At 38.5% G+C, this 27,730-nt stretch overlaps 2 protein-coding genes across 6 annotated transcripts in view; both read left to right on the top strand.

The window, feature by feature from the left end:
• Positions 1-568: 568 nt before the first annotated feature.
• GJE1 (gap junction protein epsilon 1) lies at positions 569-3,212 on the top strand. The gene is made up of 3 exons (XM_037392701.1): positions 569-660; positions 1,252-1,434; positions 1,825-3,212. Exons 1-3 carry the CDS (start codon positions 622-624, stop codon positions 2,218-2,220), a joined length of 618 nt encoding a protein of 205 aa, XP_037248598.1. The 5' UTR covers positions 569-621; the 3' UTR covers positions 2,221-3,212.
• A 3,398-nt stretch (positions 3,213-6,610) lies between these two features.
• The window catches only part of VTA1 (vesicle trafficking 1), a 39,599-nt gene continuing 18,479 nt past the window's right edge, over positions 6,611-27,730 (top strand). The window contains exons 1-5 of one of the 5 annotated variants that reach the window (XM_037391335.1): positions 6,713-6,800; positions 17,590-17,674; positions 20,630-20,724; positions 23,837-23,964; positions 24,620-24,695. In XM_037391335.1, the coding sequence (XP_037247232.1) occupies positions 17,653-17,674; positions 20,630-20,724; positions 23,837-23,964; positions 24,620-24,695 (321 nt within the window). In that variant the 5' untranslated portion in view covers positions 6,713-6,800; positions 17,590-17,652. Of the gene's footprint in view, positions 6,801-8,422; positions 8,567-16,123; positions 16,151-17,589; positions 17,680-20,629; positions 20,725-23,836; positions 23,965-24,619; positions 24,696-27,730 lie in introns of those variants that run through there. The other 4 variants (XM_037391336.1, XM_037391332.1, XM_037391333.1 and 1 more) reach the window with 4 other exon arrangements.

Below are 27,730 nucleotides of genomic sequence, written 5' to 3' on the forward strand. Positions count from 1 at the left end.
ATGCCTGTTTGCCAGCAGGAGTGTGTGGTGCATACATGAGCTCACATGCATAGCTCTGGAGTTCTTTCAACTGTCCATATGGAGTATGCCAGCAAATTATTAATAGCAATTATTGCCATTAAGTTATTTGTAGCAATATTGGAGTGGTTAATATTGTTTCCTTTAATACGTTTGCCGTTGTTTCATTGAATCCAGAATCTTGGACCTACAGCTTCCACATCTGGTTGCATACTACTTTTTTATTGGGTTTAGTTAAAAATAAGTTATTAAACTCCAGACGGTGTAAACTGAACTGCTCAGCAGCCCAGGAGGCTGCCGCTGTGCCCCACCTCAGGGCCGGGGCGGTCGAGGGGCAGTGCGGGGGCCGGCGCCGGGACGGGGTGGCAGTGGGTGCAGCAGGTACCCCCGGGCGGGCGGCAGGCAGGCGGCAGGGCGCGGGGGGCACCCGGCAGCGGCGGGGCAGGGGTGGCCGGCGCTGCTGACGGTGCCGGGCGGGGATTACCGCCTGGGGGCCCCGCTATCGCCGCGCCCGCTCCCTGCCCGAAAGCCGGAGCCCGCCCGGGGGCGACGGGCGGAGCGAGCCGGGGCCGGGGCTGGCTGCGCAGGGCGCCTTCCCCCGACATGTCCCCCAACTACATGAGGAGCTTCTCGGAGGGATGTGTGAGTACGCGGGGCGGACCCGGGGCCGGCAGCCGGCAGCCAGAGCTCCGGCCCCCGACGGCCAGGGAGCCGCGCCGCGCCCCCCAGCCCCGGGCACGAAGCCGCGGTGCGGGTGGTCTGCCTGCCGCGGCCGCTCAGCAGCAGCAGCAGGCCTGCCAGGGTGCTAGGAATGCCCCTGAGGGGAAGCCGACATGTAATTTGCAAGAATAAGTATCCTTAGGTTTGATGATGAGTTATTTTGGCATCATTTGACATCGCGTAAATCAACAGAGCCGCAAAACGAACGGACTCGCGGTCGGAGCGCTCAGCTCTGCCTGGCGCATTGTGCACCAGCAGGATATGTGTAACGGCGGTGAAACAAATCAACTGCTCAGTGCTGGACGAATGTTTACATAAATTTAGCAGCAACAATAAAAGCTTCTAAGCCATTATTTTGTTAGAAAGCTACTGCAGCCTTCATAGGCAAACCCCCTCCTTTTTAAAACAAATAGAATAAAATAAGTATTTTGGATAATGAAAAAGAGCAAGTAGGCCTCCAACAATAACGCTGTTCATTTTTGTTTTCATGCTGAACACGTCTGTGATTTGCAGCTCAGGCCACCAACGGTCATTGGCCAGTTCCACACGCTTTTCTTTGGCTCGGTTCGTATGTTTTTCCTCGGCGTTTTGGGCTTTGCTGTTTATGGCAATGAGGCCTTGCATTTCAGCTGCGACCCAGACAAGAGAGAGGTTAATCTTTTCTGTTACAACCAGTTCAGGCCTATAACTCCTCAGGTAATTTTTTTTTTTTTAATTGTAGAAATCCAATGTTAAGAAAATAAACTGCAGAAGTTAAACATAGTTGTTCCATATAAGTAGTAACAACTGACTGGGCTAATTATCACTTAGCTTTTTCATGAACGGTTTCCTTTTAATAACCTTTAATCTGTGACTAAATATAGAGTTGTGTTTTCTGTCCTTTGTAACAACAATCCTCACAGTTCAGAAACCAACTGAACTTTGCAAATTAAAAACATAACAGTGATTTTTACCTTTATTGTCATCTGTTTATACATTTGTTATATATTAAAAAACAGACTTGCAAAATGTTCCAGTATGTGCATGTTTTAGCTGTCATAATGCAGTTGTAAATGATCTGACAACTACATTTCTGCTACATTTTAGGTATTCTGGGCGTTACAGCTGGTGATTGTACTGGTACCTGGAGCTTTTTTTCACCTTTATGCTGCATGTAAGAGCATCAAACAGGAAGATATCCTCCAAAAGTCGTTCTATACAGCTTTTTATATCTTCTCTGTTTTCCTAAGGATTATCCTTGAAGCTGTGGCTTTTTGGCTTCAGATTCAGCTCTTTGGTTTCAAAGTGAACGCAATCTACATGTGTGATGTGAGAGCACTTGAAAAAAAGTTTAACATTACCCGGTGCATGGTGCCAGAGCACTTAGAAAAGACAATTTTTCTTATTGCAATGTACACGTTTACTGTGACTACAGTGGTCTTGTGCATTGCTGAAATTTTTGAGATCTCATGTAGAAGGCTAGGTTTGTTAAAAACTCAGTGATGTCAACCAGTTCTAGTTATTTACCATCCAGTCCACCTGCAGTTTTAAAACAATGATTTCAAGCTATAACAAAAAAGTATCTGTCCTCTATGCAGTGTTGCAGAAGAGAACCACACTGGTGATTACTGCTGCTGGAGAGTAGTCATCTGACACTTATTCCTCATCTAAAAAACTACAAATAATCTTTTTTTTTTCATGTCAAGAACAAAGGCAATAAGATTTACAAGCGTAATATGTGTTCATGTCCTGCCACATACAATAGTTTTGCCTCCAGAGGAGTATCTGTATGTGAGCAGGAGGTTATTTATAAACATATTTTTATTCACAGCTTTTCTAAACACATGCAATTCAAGGTAACAAGGTTCTTGACCTTCCAGGAAAAACTATTCCAAATTTCTTACATATTCTTATGGCTTGAGAATTAAGCAGTAATGGTGGATAATGTCTGGGTACCAAAAAGCATTCAAATATTTTCCCAAGCTGTGCCACTGCTGCAACCTGCATCTCAGACCCCAGGGGCAAAGACTCCTGGTTAGGCTGTGGTGAAAACATATCCATCAATATCAACTTACTTTGCCAGCAGTCCAGCTAGTGTCATAAAGACTAACATGGTATTCTTTGTGCTGATTGGAACGCCTTACCCTCATTATGTTTTGGCTTACGATGTAGAAGACTTCTACTAATTTTGTATGATCACATTTTAAAGGGGTAAAAGGGCTTTATGCCTTCATTTTGCATAAGAAGCTTAAAAGTGTCAAAAGAAAATCTTGGAGAAAAGCCTTTCCTGGGTGCGATCATGCCTTGATTTCAGCGAGAGTTTTGCTTGTGTGTGACTGCAGAACTGGGTTTACAGAATATTTTGCTGTGTGTGTCACATCTAAGTTTTTATTGCTCTGACGAAAGTTGCTAGAATAACATTTAAAAAGAAGTCTACATACTAAAATTATTGCATGCAAGAAGTGTATTTGGATAGGTTAGGTCTTGAACTTTATATAGGTATCTGGTATTTTTGTGTGCAACAGCTTCTTCTTAAGGACTAATAGACATCTTGAACTTAGAATTGATTTAATTCCTTGTGCTGAAGTGACGTAACAGAAAAATAAAAAGCAGATTTCAGAACTGAAAGGAAAGGAGGAGGTAGCTTCCCTGTATAAAATATACACAAATAGCAGTCATAACAATTAGCTATTTCCCATTTGTTTTTCAAATACCCTCATCAATGGAAGGTTGCTTCCTCTTCCTCATTCATCATTTCTGTTCTGAATCTCAGTGAAACAAGAGACAGATTCATCACTACTTAACAGTGATCCAGGAACCAGCCAGGAACCACATTCAGTCAAAAGGAATCCATCAGCATCTTTGGACACAGTTTGAGGCCTGTAACACTGAAGGGAGGAACATTTTTGCTTCTTGAATCAAATTCAACTTATGTGAAAACATTCAGTATAAAAGTATAAAAAGTTGAGATCCCAGTGACAGCATTTGGGTCCTTTCAGGAATATTTGGAAAATTGTGGGAAAATGACTACAAAATCTTTTAGCTAGCTAAATTAGCTTAACTAACTGACTGTTCGTTAAGCAGATCCAAAAAAGGTTGGGTCGCAAGAGCCTTGTAAACCTCACCCACAGAAGTAGTCCTCGTTACATAAATGGAATTGCATGATTTAGGTGTCTTGGATTTGATGGATTCTGGGCCATTTAAATCAAAGTGAGTCACCACTAGATGTATTAATATTTTTAACATGCCTATCAAGAACAAGATGTTAAATTTCAATACATTCACTATATTAAAGCATTAATGTGTCATTTTTTCCCTATGGAAATATATTGTATGTTGTCTTAAATACATGTCCAGTTAACACTATCAGATTTGCACAAAATTGAACTAGTTATTTTATATTTGTAAGCATTATAATTGGAATAAGAATCACTGTGCTAACTTTTTGTTTGCATAATATACCATGTGCTTTGGCCGATACATGGTTTTTTGTTGCATACACTGGTATCCATCTGGAATTATTCTTTGCAATTTAAACTTGTAATCTCAGATAAAAAAATACCTATTTATAAATAAAATACAATATATATTTTACTACTAAAGAATTTACTTCCATGTGGTAGACACAGTTGTAACCAACTGTACTCAAATCACACTTAGTTAGATGTTTGTATAACAATAAAAAACCTCATCACAACCTCATCAGTATTTTCCCTGGTGCTTAATATTTCTATTGCTTGTTGCTCTTCTTCTGTAGATTTTAAAACACTTCAGAAAGGTCAGAGGAGTGCCAAAACCCCCAGCCCCTCAGGGGATTTCCTTGTTACCATCAAGAGCCTTGCAGAGACAGGACTGGCATGGGACTGTCTGAGGACCCCTGTGGGACTCTAGGCACCAGATTACCCACCACCATGCCCTTTCCCTTGGTGGTCAAGATCTGGAACATATGAAAACATGTTGTTCTTCCAAATGGGATACAACGCAGATTTTTTCTGCATTTCCGGTGAAATTAAAATTGTCAAATTTCTTAGTTTCTTTTTCATTTAAAAAAAATTGTGCATTATTGCCTTTTAGTGCAGATGTTTTTCTGTGACTGATTCCATCATTAGTTTCTGAAACATGTTGATGGATATATTACGTCCATGTAAAGAAACTATTTCCCCATGGTTGTCAACACTTCTCTATCCTATATTGCCATTTGTTTTGCTAGCATTCATTGTATTCTCAAGTGTTTCTAAACTTTTCTTTCTTCTGCATCTTCCAAACTCCCACCATTTCTATGCTCACTTACATTGCTTTCTATCAACTTCCTTCTACCCTTACTCCCTCTGCGATTTATAACATATCTGCATGCGTTTCTCAGTGTTGCATTGATTGTATCTGAAATGCTTAGCAAATAGTTAGAGAAGATCCTGAAGACTTTTTTTGCCATTATCAAAGGAATAATATAATACACTTGGTGTTTCTTTGATTCAATTTTTTTTTACACAGCAAACATGAAGTCCTGTCTCCCAGAACACAGTAGGAAGTGTTTTTGTTGCTTACATCAGGGTCACATTATAAATGCTTCTTGTTTTCCACTATACTCTAGCTGCCTCATTTTCACAGACAGCACTCAAAGCAATCCCCAGATCATGCATTTGCAGTCGGTTTTGTCTCTAGCAGGGTATCATGCCCATTGCAGTTCTCATTTAACAAAGAGCTGTAATTGTTCCCTCCATCATCTTCAATGAAACAAATAGACCCAGTAAGTGACGTGATTGCCTTTATATCAAAGGTATAGATGCTCAGGGCCAGCCAACTTCCAGTATGTCACCACAACATCACAGTTCTATCCCAGAACTCCTTGTTTTGTTCCTTTTTTGGCTTCATTTCTTCTGATCAGCCATCATTTCCCTTCCATTCTCTTTTCAGCACTCTCCCATGATAGCTATTAGACAATGCAGCTACCTCTTCTACCATGTGTCTCCCTCCAACAGGCATCTTCCTTTACACCCTGGAGCACTGACATTCTTTTGTCTTGCAAAGAGCTGTTTTGAGACCAGGAGGAAGTGTGGCAACAGGGCCATTTAAAAGAAATGTTAAAATCATTTTACTATGTTGTCAGAATGAGAAGATGACAAACACTGAAAAAACTTACATTGCAGTTTCTGAGATCCATTTAAAAACATTTTGTTTCAACAGTTCCCATTTCTTTTGCTGTTCTTAACCCCTCTCAGCAAAAACAGAAATCCCTGGAGGTTCCGCAGAGAAGACGTTATCTGGGAAGCGGTGATCCAGGAAGATGTACTTTCCAGGGCTGGCGGACTTGCTGAGAGCTGCCAGGAAGCAGCCCAGTCCAGCGGAGTGCTGTGAGCCAGGCCACGGCCGGGCAAGGCTTCCCCTGCCAGCAGCAGGACGAAGGGTGGAGGCCCAGGAGCGGAGGCCCAGGAGTGGAGGTGCATTTCAGTGCTCGAGGGCCTCCCAGACCTCCGGTGAGCCTCGGGGTGGCACAAGGGGAAGGTTCTGCAATCTGAAAAGCGATTTTACTTGCAGATCTGCCTACACGGGTTAAATCTACACGGTTCTATGGGCTGATGGGCCAAAGGGGAAGAGAAGGGCCAGGACCAGGCCACCATCCCCATGATGGACCGAGGTCTCCAGGCCCCTCCACAGGGCGGCTGTGGGGCGCGTTTCAAACACTAACGCAGCCACGCAGGCGCCGCATGAGGCTGCACGTCCCCGCGGCCGGGCGGGCGGCCGGACCAGTCCGACCGCCTGCGACGGGCCACAGCGCGGCTGAGGCGCCCCGCCGCTTCCCCCTCCCGACCAGCAGGGGGCGCGCTTCCCGGGAGCAGCGCCACCGGCGGCGGCCCGCCCACCACGCACGCGCCCCAGCGTCCCGTACCGGAAGCGGAAGCGGCCGGCGCCAGCCTCGGGAGCGAGAGCTGCTGTGGGCCGTCAGCTGCTGCCGCTGTGCCCCGCCGCCCGCGTGATGGCGGCTACGGCGCTTCCCCCGCTGCCGCCGCAGTTCAAGAGCATCCAGCACCATCTGCGAACCGCTCAGGAGCTGGACAAACGCGAGCCAGTGGTGGCGTACTACTGTGAGTGAGGCGGCCGCAGCGCCGCCCCGCCCCGCCGGCCCCTGAGCCGGGCCCGCCCCGCCCTGCCGCCCCCCCTCCCCCCCGCGGCTGGCGCTGCCACCACACGCCGGCCACCGGTGGTGGAGCGCGCCGCTCCCTCGGTCTGCCGGGCAGGTCGGGGTGCGCGGAGTGCCCGCCGCATGTACGGTGAAGGGGGGGGGAAGCCCCACCCCAACCCTCGGGGTGGTGCTGGGGGCTCAGTCTTTGTCAGCCGCTTCAGCTGCCAGCCCCAAGCTGCCTTTCACGTGCTCTGTTTTTGCAGAGCTAAGACTCTTTATAGTCGCGGGTGTGTCAGCAGCCTCCATATATGTACGCACGTGTATAAAGTCAACTCTTCTGTCTGCGCTGGGGCAGTCCTGATAATTATCGCAAAAAACTAACATTCGAGAGTGTTTTCAGAGTTTTTCTCCTGAAAAGACCTGCTTTCTGTCCTGTATCTTAAGTAAGCAATTTAGGTTTGAGAGTCTTTAATTCTCTTTAATAGTGTCAATTTCCTTTCCTTGTGGCTTTGTCGTTTCTTCAGGGTTCCCTATGGTGGAGAGTGGGTGGCTCTTTTTTTGTTTGTTTCATTGAAATAAACACAGCATAATCTTGCTGTTTATCTATCAAATTAACATGTAAATTTTCTAAGTTAATGGTCGTCAGGGTGGTGTCTGAGCTTTTCTAAAAGGCCTTCCACAGTTAATTAAGAAAAGCAAGCCTCTTGCTGCAGTCTTAAATTCCCTCACAGTTGTTAATCACACTTGGAAAGTTTCTAAGACAAGCATATCACCAGAAATGTATGCTTATGTTGTTCGGTTTTTTCTTTTTATTGAGGTGTGAGGAGGTCATTTTGGGGGGTTTACATGGCAATAGCTTGTCTTCAAGAAGAGTTAAGTATAAAAGAGGTATAATTGGCCGATTAATTTGTGAGACAGTCTTAAGTTTAGAGGATTAACTCATGAAATTCAGGCTTCAGAAGGCTCTGAAAAAACTGTCAGCCAAATGTCAGAAGAATAATTTTAATTTTTATGTGTTATGCAGGAATACCTTGCTAATGTGGAAAAGTGCCACCAGAGAAGTGAGATAGCCACGTGTTAGAACACTGGATGTTCTCAATAGTACTTGCTGTCTCTTGGAAAAACACAGGACAAATACTTGGTGTACCAGGAAGCACCAGCTAGGTCGAGCTCCACAAGTTTTTTTTGTTTGTTTCTTTGGGTTTTTTTATCAGATGTAACACCCTGTCTGCCTACATAATAAAAATACTGGAGTTTTAGTGTAGGTAACAAAATACAAGTTTGTTTTTTTTATAAAACATAAATATTTTGGTGGCTGATCTTTTTTTCTTAATATCTTCTCCATTCTTAAACTTAATGTAAGTCTTAGGGTACAGGAAAAAACCCACAAACCTGTGTGTAATCATTGTAAAGTCCATTGCATTATCTGTCTTAAGTACCCTGAAAATTTGTGTATCATATTTTTTCATTTGAGTACTTCAGCGTATCAGGTTCGTTACTGAGTACAGAGGAGACTATATTCTAGAGATATCTTTCTCATTACATTACTACATAAAATAAAAAGCAGTGACACCTCTTTTTCAGGATGGGTCTTGCTTGGACCGTTCGGTTTTTTAAATACACAAAGAAGAATTAATTTTCACCAGTGTTGCACTGATGGCACTTACTTCCTTGCATGGTGTGTGAGTTTGTCTGGATTGACTAAAATGAAGAATTCCTGTTTCATAGGTAGTTGTTTGGGGTTTTTTAAATTTTAATTCTGGCTTTGAAATAAAAAAAATAAGATTTATGAACCATTCATTTTGAATGTTGTGGGTTTAGAACAATTATGTGGAATCCCAAAGTATTAATTATTAATACTGCTTCTGTCACAAAAATCTGTATACTTCTAGCATGCTATGAATAATAAAAAGTTTCCTAAAAAGGCAGGGGTTTTTTGAAGAGTAAGTCTGGAGATGCAAAGAAATTTCATGATATGTTTCAGATAATGATTTGAAAGCAACACAGATTTAATGTGGAGTTACAGCAGTGTTTCTCATGAGAAGCTTCACTAAAAAAGTGAGCATGTCTTTGTTGAGCCTTTGAAATGTGTTCCAGAGGAGCTTTATACGTTTGCTGTAATGTATTTTATGGAAAGAACGGTGTGAGGAAAGCTTGGTGTGTGTGTGCTGGAACATGTGGTGTTCTCTGTCCTGGTGCTCCTCCACCAGCTCAGTCTGCAGGCAGGTGCCTGGCACCTCCTCGCACGTGGTGGGACCGGGAGGGTGGTGTGGCACAGCAGCCAGTTGAGGGGACCCTATGGTGAAAGGTCCTATGGTGGAACAGTGCGGCATGTTCCATCACAAGGCTGCTTGCACAGCAGAGGGGGCACACCTGAATTTTGGTCATATGATGGATGTAACTATCAGTCTGAAGAAAAGAGTAAGGTGTTTATAGCTTTGGACTTTGGAATGTTGCCAGAAGTGGTTCATCCCTGGAAAAAAAGCTTTGGTTCTAATATTAGTGTTTCCACAGCACAGTAGTTTTCAGTATGGGCATATGTTTGCAAGGTTTTGATTTATGTACATTTTAGTTCAATTCCACTTGTATATTTCTGATAATAAGAGCTGTGTCACAAACTAATTTGATGTAAGAAGCACGTGAACTCTGGTTTGCAACCTAAAATACTACTTTCTGTAGCTTAGCAATAAAATTGTCAGGAGGAGCTACTTACTGCTCGTGTTAATATTTTTGTTTCTCAGCAGCATCCACTGGTGCTAGAGGTGTGCTCTTAAAGCTGTGAATTTGAGTGGTGCTTACACATGTTATTTTGCATACACCATTTCAAACTTTTTTTTCTGTTACGTTTTTGGGTGTGGTTCATTCGAAGACTTAAAACTAGTACATACCTGCACTGCCACCTAAAGAAGATACTGTAGTAGTTCTCTGTTCTCTCATTCCCAACCCTGATTCCTTCAGAAGCAAACATTGATGTAATTGTGTGATGAACACCAACAATAAACTATTTTTCAGCCAGGCCAAATCACTACCGCTTAAATAGTTGTGCTCCCACACAGACAAAGAAAAGGAACAAGGCACAGGGGCTGGGGCGAAGGCAGGGTTCCTGCTTTTTTGATATTGCTGGCATATGTTGATTTAAAGAAACTGTAATTTGATTAACATTAATCTCTGTTTTACATGATATGGATAGCTAGAGCAGGGTTGATTAATACAACTGCCACATAATTTTCCACATGAAAAATAAAATGTTGAAGAACAGCTTTGATGCTCTTGTGCACCATAACACATCACAGATGCTTTTTGTTATACTTGCTAGAAATACTTCAAAATTTTTAAAAAAAGGTTTTATTTCTGGTAGTCCTGTGTATTCCTTACAAAGCCTACATGATGAACTCCATTTTTAGATACTCAAATTCAAAGCAGCATATGATGTGTCACTTTGTATTTGTTTGTAAACTGTTACTTTTTTTAGCCCTAGCCACTGTTTGTAGATGAACAAAATTGATTGAAGCAATAAAAATATATTTGCTTCTGGACAGTATGTACCGTAAATGTACTTGGCTGTAAAATTTGTTCTACTTAGACCATAGACTGTAGAGAAATGAAGAAACCAAGTTTTATTTTAAGTCATACAGGACATGATCTCAAAATAATTTTCCTTTTAAAAAGATTACTTTATGGTTAATGCAAGCATTCAGTGCTGTGGTGATCTACTACCTTCTTTCGAAATGATTACCTCCCCATGTGGTACCTTTTGTCATGTTTCATGTTATTTTGTTAATCATTGTCATTAAGTGTGTAGCTATCTCAGGTTCAGTAAAGGTCAGCTGATTCAGTAGGTATGAGGGAGTACCAGTAAGGATGCTACATTGAGTGCCTAGCAAAAGGAAGATAAGTGTTTGGTGGTCAATAAAGTAACTTTCTTATGTTAAAAACTTACGGTCTGTTTGACTACTTTGAGATGTTATTCTGCAAACACAAGGAGGCAGGCTTTGATAAAAAAAAAATCTCTGGCGTTTGTAATAACTAAAGAAATTGTATCTCTAACTGGGCCGTAGGCAGTTTGACTCGGCAGTTATTTTTTTGAAAAATTGCAAGGTTTGAGAGTTCTGCCTTCCAACCTCTATTTAAGTGTTTAAAGCAAGATTTTCCTTACTAGCTGTTGTTTAACCCTTCAGTAGTGTTAAACTCTTTCCAAAGATGATTGGTAGTTTATTTTATACTTCCATACTTACTGGCTGTTTTTTGTTCTAATGCAAAAGCATCGAGAGAATGCTAGTGAGTTGCCAGGAAAGCACTGATGTTTCATGATACATAATATCCTAACATGCAGCAGTGTTTGGATATCCAGTGAATTCAGCATGAAAAATTATGATCCTAGTAACTTCTGAAAAGCAGGGCTGCGATAGTTTTTGCTTTACCTGCTAATCAGAAGACATTCATGTGGGATCAGTAAACTTCATCTGTTTAAAAAAGGTATGAAGAAAATCTACAATTCTCAAGTTCTTGAGATAGCAAAAGCACCAGAGAAATCCTTCCAAAGGATCTTACTGTTGTGTTAACATTTCTGGTTTTGTGGGATCAAGCAGGAGAGAAAAGCAAAAGACTTGGTGGGATTTTTTTTCCCACAACCGGTTGACAACCTCTTGAATCAAAAGTCATTCAGCTTTTAAGAGAAATACTAATCTGTTAAATGTGACTGGTTTTTTACTTTCAAGTTTAGTCAGACATCCATGAAACAAGGTTCTCGCTGCATACCAATTATAAGACTTTTTTTCTTTTTTTTTTTTTTGTTAATTAAAAAGAGAGAGACAAAAAAATAGAGTTCGTGGGCTGACTTGGAACTTGGGAAATAATAGCTACTGTGTAATTTTACAGTTGGAATACTGTTAATTTTTCACTGACCTTTCCTCAAGGCAGAGGAAATAACAGACAAATATTTTAATTGAGCTTTTAATTTATTCAACTTTTTATTGTATCTTGATGCACTTTGAACGACTAATTTAGAGCATGCATGTAATTCAGAAGTATTAGTGGAGATAAAAGTAACTGGTCTTTGCTGTATTTCACTGCAGATGTTCTGCAGATACTGACTTCATTTAGCTGGGACATTGTAAAATTGAAATGCATTAAATAATGTTCCTATAACATTTCTTATCTAATAAGATCAAATTCCTGAGTTTTCAAGTTCAAATATTAATTTTCTGTATTAGTTTTGTATAATGCATTTGTAAAAGTAAGTTTTCCATATTCTCATCTTACTGGTGGCAGAAAACTGTTTTGTGTGATGCTAATACTGTAAATGATTCAAAGTCTATTATTAGAGATTACATACTGAAGAATAGATTTAATCTGTTCTTTACTCAGGATGAGTTAATTGAAATGGTCAAATATTTTAGTAGTAGATATCCATTTCATAGTGTACTGTGAGACTTGCTTTGGTTGAGCTTGGTTGAGCTACGAGTATATAAAAATATTTCTCAGTTTATAATCTGCTCTGACAGATAGGAATGAGAACATAGAATAGAGCAAGTATATTTCAGAGACTGAAACTTTATTTCTGAGGTATGTGGTATAAAATTACTGAAGTTCAGTTGTACTGTGTAAATATACTAACATGCATTTTTCCCACTTTACGGTTCATTGTTTTTTGGTGGATCTTTATTCAACTTGAGCTGCTGGAAGTAGAATTAAGAACTGTCTTTTCCTGTCTGAGGTTTGGTGCTGCTTCTGAAGAAGGGATGCATCAATATCAGCATTCTAATTTGCAGAATCACAGAACTGTTGAGGTCAAAGGGAACTTTGTATGTCGGCTAGTCCAATCCCCTGCTCAAAGCATGGTCACTAGTGCAGGTTGGTCAAGACTGTGTTCAGGCAGGTTTTGAATATCCCCAAGGATGGAGACACCACAGCTGCTGGGAGCAACCTGTTCCAATGTGTGATTATCCTTACAGTAGAAGATTTTTCTTAGGTTTAAATGGGATTTCCTGTATTTCATTCTGTGCTTATGGCCTCTTGTCCTGTCGCTGGGCACCAGAGAAGGGTCTGGCTTTGTCTTCACTCCCCACTGCCCCCTTCCCCACATCAGGTATTTATGCAATTGATAAGACCCTTTAAGCATTCTCTTTTCAAGACTAAACAGCCTCAGCTCTCTGTGTCTTCTGGCATGATAGATGTCCCTAGCACTTTACTAGCTTTGTGGCCTTTCCTGTGTCTCTTGCACTGGGAGCCCAGAACTGGGACCCAGTACTTCAGTGCTGTGTAGAAGGGAAAGATCACCTCCCTCAATCTGATGGCCATGCTTTTCTTAATGCAGCCCTGCATGCTATTAGCAGTTAGGGTCAGGAGTGCACTTTGGAAACTTGTGTTCGTCTAGGGTCCTTTGATTTACCGCACAGAGTAGTTTGAGATAGGTTTCTTCCAGTTTAGTTTAAACTGGAGGGTGTTCCAAAGAAGTGCTTCAAATCTGTGCTGTAATCACTACACGCTGTTTAGTCCAGAGTAGCTGCCTTCTCCTTTTGCCTTCTTGAGATCTCAATTGCTATAAATCCTACAGTTCAGGTAGTTTTTCTGTTTTAATTAGAAATACTTCATTTTCTTTACTAAACTATAAAGATAAGCTTTGAAAGAAGCAGTAGTTTAGAAACTTATGAATGCCACGTATCTCTTACTCCAATTTTACAAGACCAAAATTGGTCCTTATATCAACCTGAAGAATGGCAGTGTAGAATACAGAGTCATTTCCTAGGATTCATGATAGATATTACTAGATTACTTGTTTTGTCATCAAAATGTCGTAATTACTGCTCTTGTTTGTAATTGCAAAACAAGTTTTGATTGTTCACAAGTTGCTGTTCTTCAAATAACAGTGAATTATAATGCAGTTTACTATAACTTTCAGTAATTTTAAGTAAGAGACATTTTACTTGAGATAGTTTTGACCTGACTATGTTTGTCTATCATGTAACATAACCTTGAAATAAGTGTAATCAATCCATTTTCCTCTGTAGGATTTAGAATATCTAAAAGAATCTGAGGGAAGAAGGAGTCATGATACTATGCTTTTTTTTTTTTTAGTTTCTTAATTAAATTTGCCCGTAGTCTTCCTTCTCCCTATATTTGCCTCAGATTTTTTTTTCCTTGCACTTTTCCTTGCCCTAGTTTTACTTGAAAATAAATATTTTAAAGTGATTTTGTTTTCTCTGGAATGTTTCAGATTTTTAACTGATGGTGCCAGCCTAATATTTACCTTGTTTTTTGCCAGTTTCCTTAAACATCGTATAATGAAGAGGAAGTAGAAGGCCCTTCGAAGTTTGTCGGTGCTATTAAATCACTTTTTAAAAAGTCTTTTAATTCAGACAACTTGTACTTGGCCATGTAAAATTACCATGTATTCATGATCTGCATGCAGGAATTACATTGATGAAGTATGATACATTAATGTTCATGAAAGCAAGAGTAATTTTATTTTTCTTTGCAGGTGCGTTCTTTAAAAAAATACATTTGCAGTAGTTTGAGTATAATCCAATTTAATGTTTTTGAGTCCCTTGCTTCCCACCTTTGTATTCAAGCTGTTGTCTTCCTGTACCAAGCAGTAAACAAACATTTTTGTTTCAATGATGGGACACAGCAAAGAGGAAGGTGTAGAATATGAATGAATAATAAATTACATCCTGAAAAAGTTTTCATCTCTCAGTCGGAAGTTAAGTTAAAGTCAAAATATGGCCAAAGTTATGGCAATGTTTTTTCTTACTATTTAATGTCCATTTGTTACTATCAAATGTAAAAAATATTCCAGTTCCTAGTATTTCTTTTTTTTTGCTACACTAGGGAATTAAAGGGAGGGAGGGGAAGAACTGTAATCTTTGATCCTGTTAGACCTGGAAAAAGAAAGATGGATAGTAGGACAGAATTTAGAAGATAGAATCAACCTATTGTGCATGCTTGCTGGCTGGAACTGTTTTTCTCCAGTATTTTCACTTGGCACGGAGTTACTTTAAAATGGGAGTGCGGGGAGTTTCAGTTGTTATCCAAACATAAATCTGGAATAACTTACTGTGTATTAGGAATTAATGCCTGGCTTGTACTAAAGACAAAATACTCACTCTGAAATTGTGCTGTGTATTATTAGCAAAGGAAAAATAACATGGTATTACGTGACATAAATAAAAGCAGAGAAATTTCTGTAAAGCTCACTGTATAGTTCTATCCAGCACACCCACACTGAAGTGTTTGCTGAACAAGAATTAAGGGCAACAAATCAAGACATAAATTTTGTAGTTGTCTTGGCAAAACATTTTTCTGAGTATGATTACTTGCCAACTCTTTATGAATTTGAAGATAAATGTCCTGTCTGTAAACTGAGAGCAAACTCTTTTTTTAGTTAATAATTGGCAAAACAGTTCTGCTTTCGTGCATAAAAGATTACAAGTTACTTTAGCTCTACTTATAATATTAATTAATATTTAGATGTTAACTCTATTTAGTCTTCTTTACCTCCTTATGCTTATACTACTGTTGGCCACACAGAAATCTTTTTTGCTACTTTATTTGGATAAAGGAGGCAAAAAAATACATCTGTTATGAAGCCAAGTGCATAAAACAAGTTTAAGAAGAACCAATAATTGCATTCATTTATTTGGTTTCAGGTATTACAGATCTTCATCACGAATAGTGCAAAGAAATGAGAATTACAGGTCACTTTTTTCCAAGATTCTTCAAATACTTCATTTAGGCTTTAAAAACTTGAAAACTTTTGCAGCTACAATGTATGGGTTTAGTTGTCTTATTATATCAGAATTTTCAGCAGCTTGGCTGTTTACAGAGGAAATTTTTTATCAAAAGTTAGCAAGCAAATGGCTCCTGTAAGTCTAGTTCTTTAATTTTACAGTACATTACTGTGGTTATTAGGGACGTGCACTTTAAACATTTTTCAATGTATAGAGAGAAGTTCTGAAGAGAAAACTGAAATAATTTTCATGTAAAATGGCAACTCGTGTAGTATTTTTAAAAGGTGAAATAATACAACTGTAATACCAAACACTTAACAGGATTTCTTTCTGTGGTATCCGTACTGTTTGGGAGATTAATTTCTACTTACTAGAAAGAAATTGAAGCACTTACATTAAAGCAATTTTTTTTGTGACTTAGCAAGCACGGTAGTAATACATTCCACTGCTTTTGCAATATTGCAGAAACCAGAACAGCTGTATTTAAAGGAATGTAAACAATTATTCTGTCTTTTTTCAGGTATAGGGGGAAAAAACTGAACTCATGTTACATTTGGCTTTTTCTGCAGAAATGTTGGAGGTGGTAGACCTTGGCCTTCTGCTTTTGAGTTCTTTGCTACTTAATTACCAGTCAACATAAACAGGGAGGACAGTCCTTTGGCCATTAATTGCCAGTTTAAACTTTCACTGATGATATTAACAGAGAAAATTGTTTTGCTCATTGCTACTGAAAAGACAATAATGAACTATTTGCCCATTTGCTGCAACTTAGACAGGAAAAGGACATATTTCCTTCATTAGATCAAAGTGTATCTTTCAGTTACTGTCATGTATCCTTACCATATGTAATATTTGTGTGATAAACTACACAAGGAACAAAAGATACTTAAGAGACTTCTGACACCTTAATTGGCAAAGGTAGCAGTATCAAAACCAACACAAACCGACATGGTCTTACAGTTAGCCTTCATGCAGAGCACTTGGGACATTTCAAAGTCAGAAAGAGCAGGGGGAAGGATAACAGAAGATGCAGACACGGAAAAATTTGTGTTTGGAAACAAATTGAGATTCTTTGCCCTAGAAATAAGATGTAATAATAATACTCAAAAATGCAGAGTAGAACTAGTAGACACTTTTTCGTGATGTCAGTAATAAGGCAAGGGATTCATGGAATCATAGAATCATTTTGGGTTGGAAGGGACCTTAAAGATCATCTAGTTCCAACCCCCCTGCCATGGGCAGGGACACCTTCCAGTAGACCAGATTTGTCTTTCTTATAAGCCCACTTTACTGAAAGGCCACTGTAAGGTCACCCCGGAGCCTTCTCTTCTCCAGGCTGAACAACCCAAACTCTCTTGGCCTGTTGTCATAGGAGAGGCGCTCCAGCCCTTTGGTCATCTTTGTGGCCCTCCCCTGGACTCACTCCACTAGGTCCATTTTCTTATGTTGGGGGCCTCAGAGCTGAACGCAGTACTCCAGGTGGGGTCTCACAAGAGCAAAGTAAAGGCAGGGAGAATCAACTCCCTCAGCGTGCTGGTCACAATTATTTTGATACAGCCCAGGATTCAGTTGGCTTTCTGCACTGCAAGCGCACGTTGTCCGTCCATGTTGAGCTTTTCATCTACCAGCACCCCCAAGTCCTTCTCCTCAGGGTTGCTCCCAGTCTGTTCTCTGCCTGGCCTGTGTTGGTACTGGGTATTGATTACTTAACTGCTTTCAAATTTACTTCCAGACTACTTTTTATACAGATAATTTCAAAACCAACATTTCAAAACATTAAAAGAATGTTTTTTTTTATTTCACTAGCGTCTGTAGAGGCAAATACCAAAGTGTTTCCTTTTCTTCCTATTCTGTTTCTGTCGGAGAAATCCCTAGTTCTCTCAGTTTTTCAACAATTCACTTGCTGTCTGCTTGATAAGTTTAATGATAAGTTCTCAACCCCCAAGCCCCACTTGTGACTAGGGCAGCACTGAGTAAAGCAGTAGGTCTGCCTAAATGTACTTAACATTTTGTTTGTCACAGGTGAGTTTCAAACTGTGGAGAGCATACTGTCCTTCTCTATGTTCAGTTCATCAATTGGAACTGATGTTCCAGGAGATTTTGGCTGGTAAGGTATGGTTTGTATTTTCTGACCTGCAGGTTGCCTCATACTTCATCACAATCGGTTTATTGTATCAAGGTACTTGAGTCAAGACTCCCTTTCAGTACTGAATGGTACTAGGTAGTGATGCTTTGTCAGTTCGAAGTTTTCACAAACATACTCTTTCCTGATCACCAGTTATTTCAGAAAGAAGGAATAGCTTTTGCCCTTACCTCAACAACTGCCTGCCTCATCAGAGGCCTGCCTCTGGGCAGGTTTTGTTATGCAGTACTCCTTTCAAACATATTACTGTATCTGAAGAAGTGAGTATGCAAAAATTCTGAACTTTGAAAGTTCTTAAAGATTGCAGTAGACTCTCTTGTTAGGGTAACTTAAGTGTACTTTGACCTTTTACTAGTTAAGATCTTGCAAGAAGTCTTTCTAGTTTATATAGATGTTGATACAAATCAGGGTTTCATGGCTAGATGTGCTGTCTCATATTGTAAATTGTGTGGTACACAGATTTAATAGCTGTGACAGGTGGAACACAGCTCAGGTGACATTAATAGTTTGTAGGATGTCTCTGTTCTTAATACCTGCAGAGCTGCTGCTGCTAGAGCTCCTTGATGTTTTCTCAACGGTCTGTGTACACTTTGGGTAATAGTCCTTCAATCTTGAATGACCTGAGGACTCTTGGGTACCTTGGTCCCAGAGTCTTTTGTTAGCAGGAAAGTGGTGTTCATAACAGTTACAAATAAGCAGATCTAATGATTAAACTGATACTCAAGACTAAAGACATTTGCAAAGTTTCCATTTATATGGAAACAAAGTTCTTTTTATGTATATGAATTATGGAGAGAGATGAAGGTACATACTTCAGCAAGTAAGATAAATCTGTATCTAGTAATGACCAAGGGTATTCTGAATTTAAATCACCCTAACTCATATCAGTATAAAATTAATTTACTTTCTTCTGAAAATATCTGATATTTGTGTCTTTACAAAAGAAATAACTGATCCAGATGACCAAGGTCTAGCATCCATTATGTTAATTCCTAAGTTTTTCATTATTAAATTATACCATGAAATGTGTTCAGGGAAGTTTACAATCATGTATGTCCTTAAAAATCAGTTTAGTTGAAGACTGGAAGTGTTAGCTCCTTATCATGTGGTTATGGTATTTTAATTGGCAGTAGAACTGAACTAATTTGAGTGCCTTAGATACAAATCTCTGTATCTTTCGACTTTACATGTGCAGGTTTCATAATTTTTAATATGAACTAGTCAGTCATTTACACCTTATAAATAAGGTGAGCTTAAAAGGATGTATCAGTAATTATCTTAATATTAAATGTTGTCACTTGATGAAACCTACATAGCGTAGAACCTACACAGCAATTCTTCTTAAAATTGCTGTCTTTCATTTGTCGTGGTCAGTTGTTGTAGTTGGTTATAGCCGTTATTCATTCCTGAAATTTTGCTCAGAGTAGACTTTTACTTGGTTATTCTTTAGTGAAAACTTGAACACAAAGGTGCTGGCTTGTTTTATAAATTGTAGAAATAGAGAGGCACTGGAGGGCACAAGTACTTTTTTTTTTTTTAATCTTTAAATGGCTGGACAACTCAACAGCTTAATGTTCAAAAAATTTGTCAGCTTTGCAGTCCCAAATATGGAATGTATATTTTGTCTGGTTTGAATTATCAATTGTATATGAAACATTAAATATTACTTAATTTATATGGAATTTTAATGATGCTCACCAGTAGAACCTAGGTAAGGTTTGTAGAGAGAGATCTGATTTTCTTAGACAGCCTGATGATGATAGATGGAAGACAGACATGCTTTTCCGTAGCTTAATTCCGCACACATCAGGATAAGTGCAGTTTGAAAATATCTGTATTATATTTGTATTTACTGAGATAATTTGAAAGGAAAAGGCTATCTGGTACATGAAGAGATGCTTGGAAGGAGAGAGATGGTCAGGCTGTGAGGGAAGTAAGGATCTCTTGCAGAACTCTGTATCCTGCAGGAAGAAGTACATTGCGGTATGCCATAATAACTGGCTCATTATAGTATTTGGTAGAGTTACAGCTTTTAGTTCTTAAGCTCTGCATTTGAAACTGTTTCGTAGGACTCCCTTGAGGGTCAGGAGTGAGAATTAGTGAAAGGGCTACTTTGTGAAAAAAGTTCTGCATTGTGTTACTGAATGTTACTGTCCATTTTCCCGTCTCTGTGTGTGAATCCCAGTAAATAAGTTGCTTAATTTTCCCCCATAATTTCCTGAGACACATAAAGTTCTACCATATGTGCATGTTTAAATTTCATAGTTTTTGGTAGTAAAAAGTTAATTTTTAATCAGAAGATGTTAACAATTCATTTTCAAGGTCGTATGAAAAAATGACTACTTGCAGGGAAAGCTTAATAAAGTCTGGTCTGATTTAAAGATGAGGTTTGTGTCTTGTGTCTTTTGATGTTATATATTAGATGCTTAATTCTGTTAAATAGATGCTTAATTCTGTTAAAGTGGAGTTTTAAAACTAACTGGTTCCTGCTACATTAAGTTCTATTTTGGAGATATATCCATACACCCTATACATATATGTAAGTCGTGAAAATTATCATTAGAGATAAAACCCAACTTGAAGCTTCTGTTTGAGAGGCTTGCAAACATGGGTGGTGATTATTTACAAAAGCACTTAATACTGCATAATGGTGATACAAACATCAGTCTGAAATCAGCAGGAATACTCACTGAAAAAAATAAAGCATAAGTCTTAGAAAAATATGTCCTAATATCTCTGCAAGACTGAATATATCTAGATTTCACTGTCATTGCTTGCTAGTACTGCAGTAGTATATTGTTAAACCATGAGAGGAGTTTGTCTTTCTGATGTGTTGAGGGGGCATTGCTTTGTTTGCTTGTGGGTTTTGCCTTAGATAATAACTTCTTGGGTTTTTTGTGTGTTTTGTCACCTTCAAAGGTCGCCTGTATGCAATGCAAACAGGGATGAAGATTGATAGTAAAACCCCAGAATGCCGTAAATTTTTATCAAAACTTATGGATCAGTTGGAAGCTGTAAGTAGAATTTATTGCTCTCCTCTAAAATGATTCATGATGCTTTAATTTTTATTTAAGCTTCTGCAAATACTGTTTTTTCTTTGTCATCGGTCATTGATGCAACTATTTCTGTATGCAGGTATACTGTATGAATTTAAATTATATGTAATAAATGGCAGAAGGATTGAAAGGAAATAAAATTGTATGTGTGTATGTATGTTTATATGTACGTATGCAAGCACAAACATAACTGGAATTTTATATAGCAGACATTTGCCATAAGATTCGTTTAGACAATATGAATTACAATATTTATACATATTCTCATGAGGAATTGTAATTCATTACAAAATAAATAGAGGTGTTCTAGAAGACTTTTTTTATTATTATTATTTATTTGTCTTTGATTCCTTGAAGTCTGCAAGAGGCTAGTCTAGTTCTTGGGTGCTTTTGAAATTTTTGATCTAAACTGTTGTACCCAGGGAGTTTTTTAAAACATTCTCTAAAAGATAAAGATACTTTTGATCATCTCCTCTGTTAGAGATTGGGCTTCTTATACTATGAATTTTTGTAAGCAGTCCTATCTGTGTGTGTAAGAGATAGCTATGCCATGTTCTTTTGAGTAGACCTGATAGTATTAGCAAACAACCTTAAATAAAGTAACAGTTAAACAAAGAAAGATAAAGTAATTTTACAAATGGTCAGTTTAAGTTCCAGGAGCTGTTTATATTCATCTGCAGTAGTTTTCAATAGTCTGGAAGCAAGTAGTGTGTGAATTTTAAGATATAAGGGCTTCTTTGGAAGCAGAAAGTAAAGCTGAAAAATGAAGTAGCCGTTCTTTTTGTGTTCAGTAGTGCAACAGCCTCCAGTTATTCAGAAAAACAATGAAACATGAACCATTTGTCTTTTTTTTTTTTTTTTTTCATACCCTGTGCTGCTTGCTATGTTTTGTCTCTGATTTTTAGCAATGGAAAATCCAGTGTACAGTGACTTCTCCGTGTTATCTCATCAAATTTTGACATTCTTAATGGGTCTGGTTTTCATGTTCAAAAGGGAAGAGATGTGGCAGGAGACATGAGATTAAAACTCCAGAAAATTTTGCTCTTCATTTCCTAAGGATTTTTAATTTTTTTCTGATCCCTTGTGGTACTGCAGGAACTAATCTGCAGTTACCCCTTTTGTTTCAAATTTGGAAAGACTAGAAAAGGAGTAAAACCCCGTGGTTTCATCTTTCAATTGCTGGTAAGATTGTGTGACATCTTCTGCTTAGGTGTCGAAGTTCCTTCTAGATAGTCAAGTGGTGGAAGGATGGAGAGAGCACTTTTAAGTAGATCTAATATGGCATTTTGGGGGCGAGAAAGCTTGGGCGTATTGACAAGTTGGACCTCTGCAGTGATTTGATAGCAGCCATTTCCAGTGTGCCCGTAACCAGCAGGGAGCACAAAGGGGTGCTGCAGCCTGTGCTAGATGTTTCTCACAGCTTTCTGTGTGTTGCCACAACTGATTACATTAAAGGTTAAGACAGACAATCCTGAACTTTATAGTAGCAAAACATAAAACAGTGTAGATATATCTGGAAATTACCAGATGTGTTCTTTGCAAGAAACTTCATAATATTCCCAATATGAGAATTAATTAAATACAGTGAATTTTGTATCCCAAGATGCATGTTTCTGTCAGAAATACTTTTACATATGATTGTGTTGTTTTTCTTTTCCAGTAGGTAACTCTTTCATTAAAATGCTTTTACTAAAATTAAAACGAATCTGTTAGGTTGAAGTTATAAATCACCATTTAAAACATCAATACTGCAGTACTGAGTCACAGATTGTGTGAAGGGTAATTTCAAAAGTAAACAACTTGTTTAACTTTAATATTTTTAGAAGCTTGTGTGTCATTTGTGCATTTGAAATCATCTCCATTGAAGATCAGATCAGTTGTCATCTGAGTGTAAAGTATATATAGGCTGGTGAAATCGTATATATAAACAGATCATTTTCTTCCTCAGCCTCAATTTCACTTCCGTTATGTATCTTGCAACTTACAAATTGTAGTACACTCACAAGAAAAACAGTTACACTTTGTAAAACAAATACTTTTTGAAAACTATGTAGAGTTATGCGTTTGACAAAAGTCTTCAGATTTAAAGTTCTATTTGGAAAGTTTATATTTCACTGCTAGTATCAAGTAACTTTTCTGGAAACATGCTATGTATTAAAGACTTGGCAGCAATCTAAAAAATATGGAAGTGCAGCCTGCATGATTAGATTTTCTTCACATGCACAGTGAAAAATAACTGCCATTCAGAGATTGCTTTTAAATCTTTTGGCAAAATAAAGGCTGCAGGTTAGTATCATGCAGTGTTCCTGTTTTTGTTCTCTGAGGATAACCTGAGATTTCCTTATGTGTGAACAGTAAGCCTATTCAGAAGCTCTAAATCCACCTGTTGTAACTGTTAGAGGGTTATTTGCTTTACTGATTTTTATTGGGAAACTTGAGGATTCTTGTACTCTAACCTCTTTGAAAAGAGGTCTTTGAATTGCAAATACACTGCTTACATTGAAAATTCCAGTAAATCCATAGGTCACTAGACTGGTCAAGGTAGGGCTCAGACGCTTTGGAAGATGTAATGAACTGCCGTGAAGTAACCTTACAAGACGAAACATACATGATCACTCTCACCTACAGTGCATTTACAAAGCGTGCATTACTTTATGAATTGAACTGTGTTGAATCCTGACAGAGGCTTCAGAGTGCTTGGTCTTTCGGATAGCAAGGGGGAAAATATCTGTAGCTCCTCCTTCACAATATTGTAGTTGTGTTTATTTTTAACAGGTTTTTTTGGTGTTTGGTTGGGGTTTTTTTAAGTATTTTGTGATTGAAGACAATTTTCAGTGCTACTTATTCATAATATTCTTTCTCCAAAAGAATGTGCATCCGCTTTAGCATGCTGCTTTTAGTGTTCATGTCAGAAGCTGGAGATTTGTAAAATAATTGAATTGTATATATTTTCTTTTTTAAATTGTACTTGGCTTTGTCTAAATCAGCAGCTTCTCCTTGTGTTTGAATTAGATTGCAGAATTGCTAAGGTCTTATAAGGTAATTAATATATTTCTTTAACTTTTTCCAGATGAAAAAGCAATTTGGTGATAATGAAGCTATTACTCAGGAAATTGTTGGTTCTGCTCATGTCGAGAATTACGCTTTGAAAATGTTTTTGTATGCAGACAATGAAGACAGAGCTGGGCAATTTCATAAGTAGGTGAAAATCTTTGGGTTTTTTATCTGAATTAAGATACTGGTCATGTAATTTGAATATCCAAACTCTCTTTATTTTGACTGAAAACAAGAATTGGGCTTTAATGCATTAATTTCTCTTTCAGAAAACTCTGTTTGTTACTGCTTGTATGCCTCTGACTTCACACATTAATTGGTATCCTCCTTTACTCTTTAAGAGGTTGCTCACCTACTGGCAAGCCTTCTAAAATCCCAGGCTGATACTGAGCTTGACATCCAGCATGTTATTTTCTACTCTACAGTGATATTAAAATAGTTGTGATGATACATTATGTGGTTTGATTTACAGCAGTAACTACTGCATGTTGATGGCTTTCTCTAAGGTAATGCAGGATGTCCTATGTCCTATATTGAACATTCCAAACTAGAAACTAAGTGCAGAACACATGACCAGCTTTAAAAAATACTGAAAACTTTCCGCATAGTAGTCAGGAGACTAGTCAATATATTGCTAAATTTAAACATTGTGAAGTAAGTTCTCTAACATTAGATTAAAAGAAAAAATTAGTAATGATTGTCTTGAATATAAGCCAGTATGATCTAAAATGCCACCCTATAAAATGTGATCCTGAGAGATTAACAATACCAAGTTAGTGAAATGTTTTCTTTTTTACAGAAACATGATAAAGTCCTTTTATACTGCAAGTCTCCTGATAGATGTTCTAACAGTATTTGGGGAGCTCTCTGAAGAGGTAAGTGAATATTAGACAGCTGTTGTCTGTTAGAAGATGCTTCATGACTTAAGTATCCATCAGAAATTCAAGGTCTGATTATTACTGTGGAACTCATAGCCTTACATTGAAGAAGTAGGAATGATTATAGGGAAAAATGAAGCAAGGTTCCTGGCTTTTTCCACCTCAGTTTTTTTCACTCTGCAAGCAGGATCTTTAGTGCTAGTAACTGAAGTGAAATGGTATACAATTTTAGTTAGATACTTCTGATTTTGCAACAAACCCTGCTTTTGAAAGGTGATATGTTAAGTTGGAAGAATGTACATTTACTTAATAAAAAATGGCTTGCTATGTGGCCGTTAGGACATGAATGTTTTAATTCAAAAAGTTATCTGCTAAAGTAACTAACGCAGTGCTCTTTATGGCAGGTAATCTTTTAATCAAACAAGTATTCCAGAACTGGCTGAACAAGATCATGATTATTTTTATTAAGGCACACCAGAATAACCACTTGGTCCGATTTGAAAAAAGCAACTTTTCTATTAGGTGCATGGTCAGCTGCTCTCTGTTATTCATGCCCCACAGAAGAATTAATCTCTGATACAGAGGAACAGGTACTCTTAATAAAGTATTCCTTGTTCTGAAAATTAAAGCGGATGTTTCCTTGCTAAATTAAATGAATGAGAAGCTCAGTTTGAAAATGTAATGGTATAGTTGATAACTTCTGGCAAAGAAAAAAAACAAACAGAGAAAGCTGCTACTGACTCATGAAGACAAATTTCAAATCTTTTTAAACAAAGGCTGAAATACCTGGAAAAACAAATAAGAAACAGCAGCAATGCTAAGCAATCTGAGACAAAGTCAGTACTAAATCCGCAGAGGTAATCTACAAATATTTTTTTCTCACATGCTTGAGTGTTATAGGCTTCCATGCTTACACAAGTAAAAGTGCTTTAAAAACCTGAAGTTCTGCTGCTTTGCAGGCCCATAACAAGCTTGTGGTTGTGTTGGTCCCAGACTAATCCATGCCCTGCTTGGAATTCGCAGGCTCAACATCCTGTATGTAAATCCCCGATCTGATAAATGTGCCTAACATACAGGCATATTTTCTCAGTTTAAAAAACAGTTGCCATGGCTAATTTTTAAATGTTGGAAGGAAGGTAAAAGAATGGTTTTGATAGTGGTGCACTTCTTAGTATACTATGACATATAGGAATGTAAGTACCGATAAAGATAGGTCTTGCCCAAGAACACTTGTCCAAGTGTTCTTGCAAGATTCTACATCTCCTATAGCCTGAGACTATACCAATCTTCATCTATCAACAGGTGCAAGTAAGATTGCTCTTTCATGTGTTCTCTTAAAGCTGGCTGCTATGCTCCCTGACATCCTTTATGATATCAAATAGTAACTGTTCCTAAAGCCAGAGTGAATGCACATTGAATTGGACTGAGAAGACTGTCATCTTATCATCATGTAATTCACATGTGTGGAATATCAGCTATTAAAGGCTTTTAAATCAACAGTAGAAGGCATAGAAAGCAGATACTTGACACCTAAAATCAGAGAATGGGTATTGTAAATACTATGTATATTTTTAACTGGCAAGTGGTTGATTATTGGGTAGTATGAATGAATTGTGTCACAGGAAACAGTGGATGTTCCATCCCTCAGTATCTGAACAGGCAAAAGGATTTTCTGGAAGACATGTTTTACAAGACAGCTTAATCAGATCAGGAAGAAGCCATGTGATAGTAGTGTCATTTTCATTTACCTCGGTAGTAATGTTCATGCAGTAGGGCAGCCTTCCAAAAAGAGGCAGCAGTGCATATTAAAAACAAACTGAAAGCAACAGAATTTAGGTTCTCCGTTCTGGAGTGATAAGCTTTGCAGCTGGGATGCAGAATGACACACATCAAACACTTTGTTTCCTTCTCATCTGTGTCCAGAGTTGTGGTGTGGGGAGGGTGTGCCCATTCTTAAATATGCTTTTCCAGGGGCACCACCCGCCTGCTGAGGCACTCGGCTGTGTCCTGCAGTGGGTCTGCTGGAGCTGGCTGTGTCCAGCACAGGGCAGCCCTGGCCTCTCCTCACAGGTGCCACCCTCTGTTGCTAGCACCTGGGCATGGACACCCAATGCACCAGCATCTTCACACTTTATCAAGAAATAGTTGTGGTATTAAAGGGAAGATGTGCAGGCTGTTACATCTTGTGAAGTGTTCGTGTCTAAAGGTGCCATGCTCTGGATATGTATTTCTGCATTTTGTGGCTTCTGTTTGTGAATGATAAAAGGATTTAATCTGTAACATTACCTGGACAGAAATGATTAATAAAGAAAAGTATTTACAGAAAGCCATGCTTTCCAGTTGTACTTGTCTTTTCTGAGGTATAATGAATGCATTTTAATAAATCTGTCATCATGATAGGCTTTTTTCTGGAGGACGTTTTATTTGTGAAAATGAAGGACTGTATCTTTCTCCTGGGCTGTGTGAGCATCCCATTAAATTTGGGCAAGAGAGCTTGCTAGACTTACCTGTCACTGTCATTCCCTGCCCTCTTCTAGACAACAGTGCAGCAGACTTTCTGCAGTACACTTTTGAATTTCATTTAATTTAATTTCAGTTTCATTGAATTAAATTCATTCTCAAAAACTTTGGATGTAATTTCATTCAGGACTTTTAAAGAGAGAGTATTCTGTCTACCTCAGTTTCCAAACCACTTTTACCTGTACTTGTTGCTGTGGAAATTTGACTTCACCGGTATCTTGCAGGTGATAATGTTGATGTGAAACGTGATCCACCTCAGTTGTTCACTTGGCCAAATTATTCCATTCATCCCCCCACATTTCTTGTCTCTGTTTATATTCAGCCTTCTTCCTTGAAATATATTACCTCATAACTGTCAGGACTGTTATATCTCTTAAAACTTTTGACAAAATAATTGCTTTGCATAATCAGTAAGATTTGTCATAACAATTGAGAACTGAACTCTTCCTGGATTAAAAAGGGGCTATTGTAATACTCTCAGGAAATAGAAAGTGGCCAAGCTTAATTTCATG

Source organism: Falco rusticolus, chromosome 6 (assembly GCF_015220075.1).
Source record: "Falco rusticolus isolate bFalRus1 chromosome 6, bFalRus1.pri, whole genome shotgun sequence".
Taxonomy (NCBI): Eukaryota; Metazoa; Chordata; class Aves; order Falconiformes; family Falconidae; genus Falco; species Falco rusticolus.

Coding starts and splice junctions, on each gene's coding strand:
- GJE1 (XM_037392701.1), top strand. CDS start 622: ATGTCCCCCAACTACATGAGGAGCTTCTCGGAGGGATGT. Junction 661..1,251: donor GGAGCTTCTCGGAGGGATGT/GTGAGTACGCGG, acceptor TGTGATTTGCAG/CTCAGGCCACCAACGGTCAT. Junction 1,435..1,824: donor TCAGGCCTATAACTCCTCAG/GTAATTTTTTTT, acceptor GCTACATTTTAG/GTATTCTGGGCGTTACAGCT.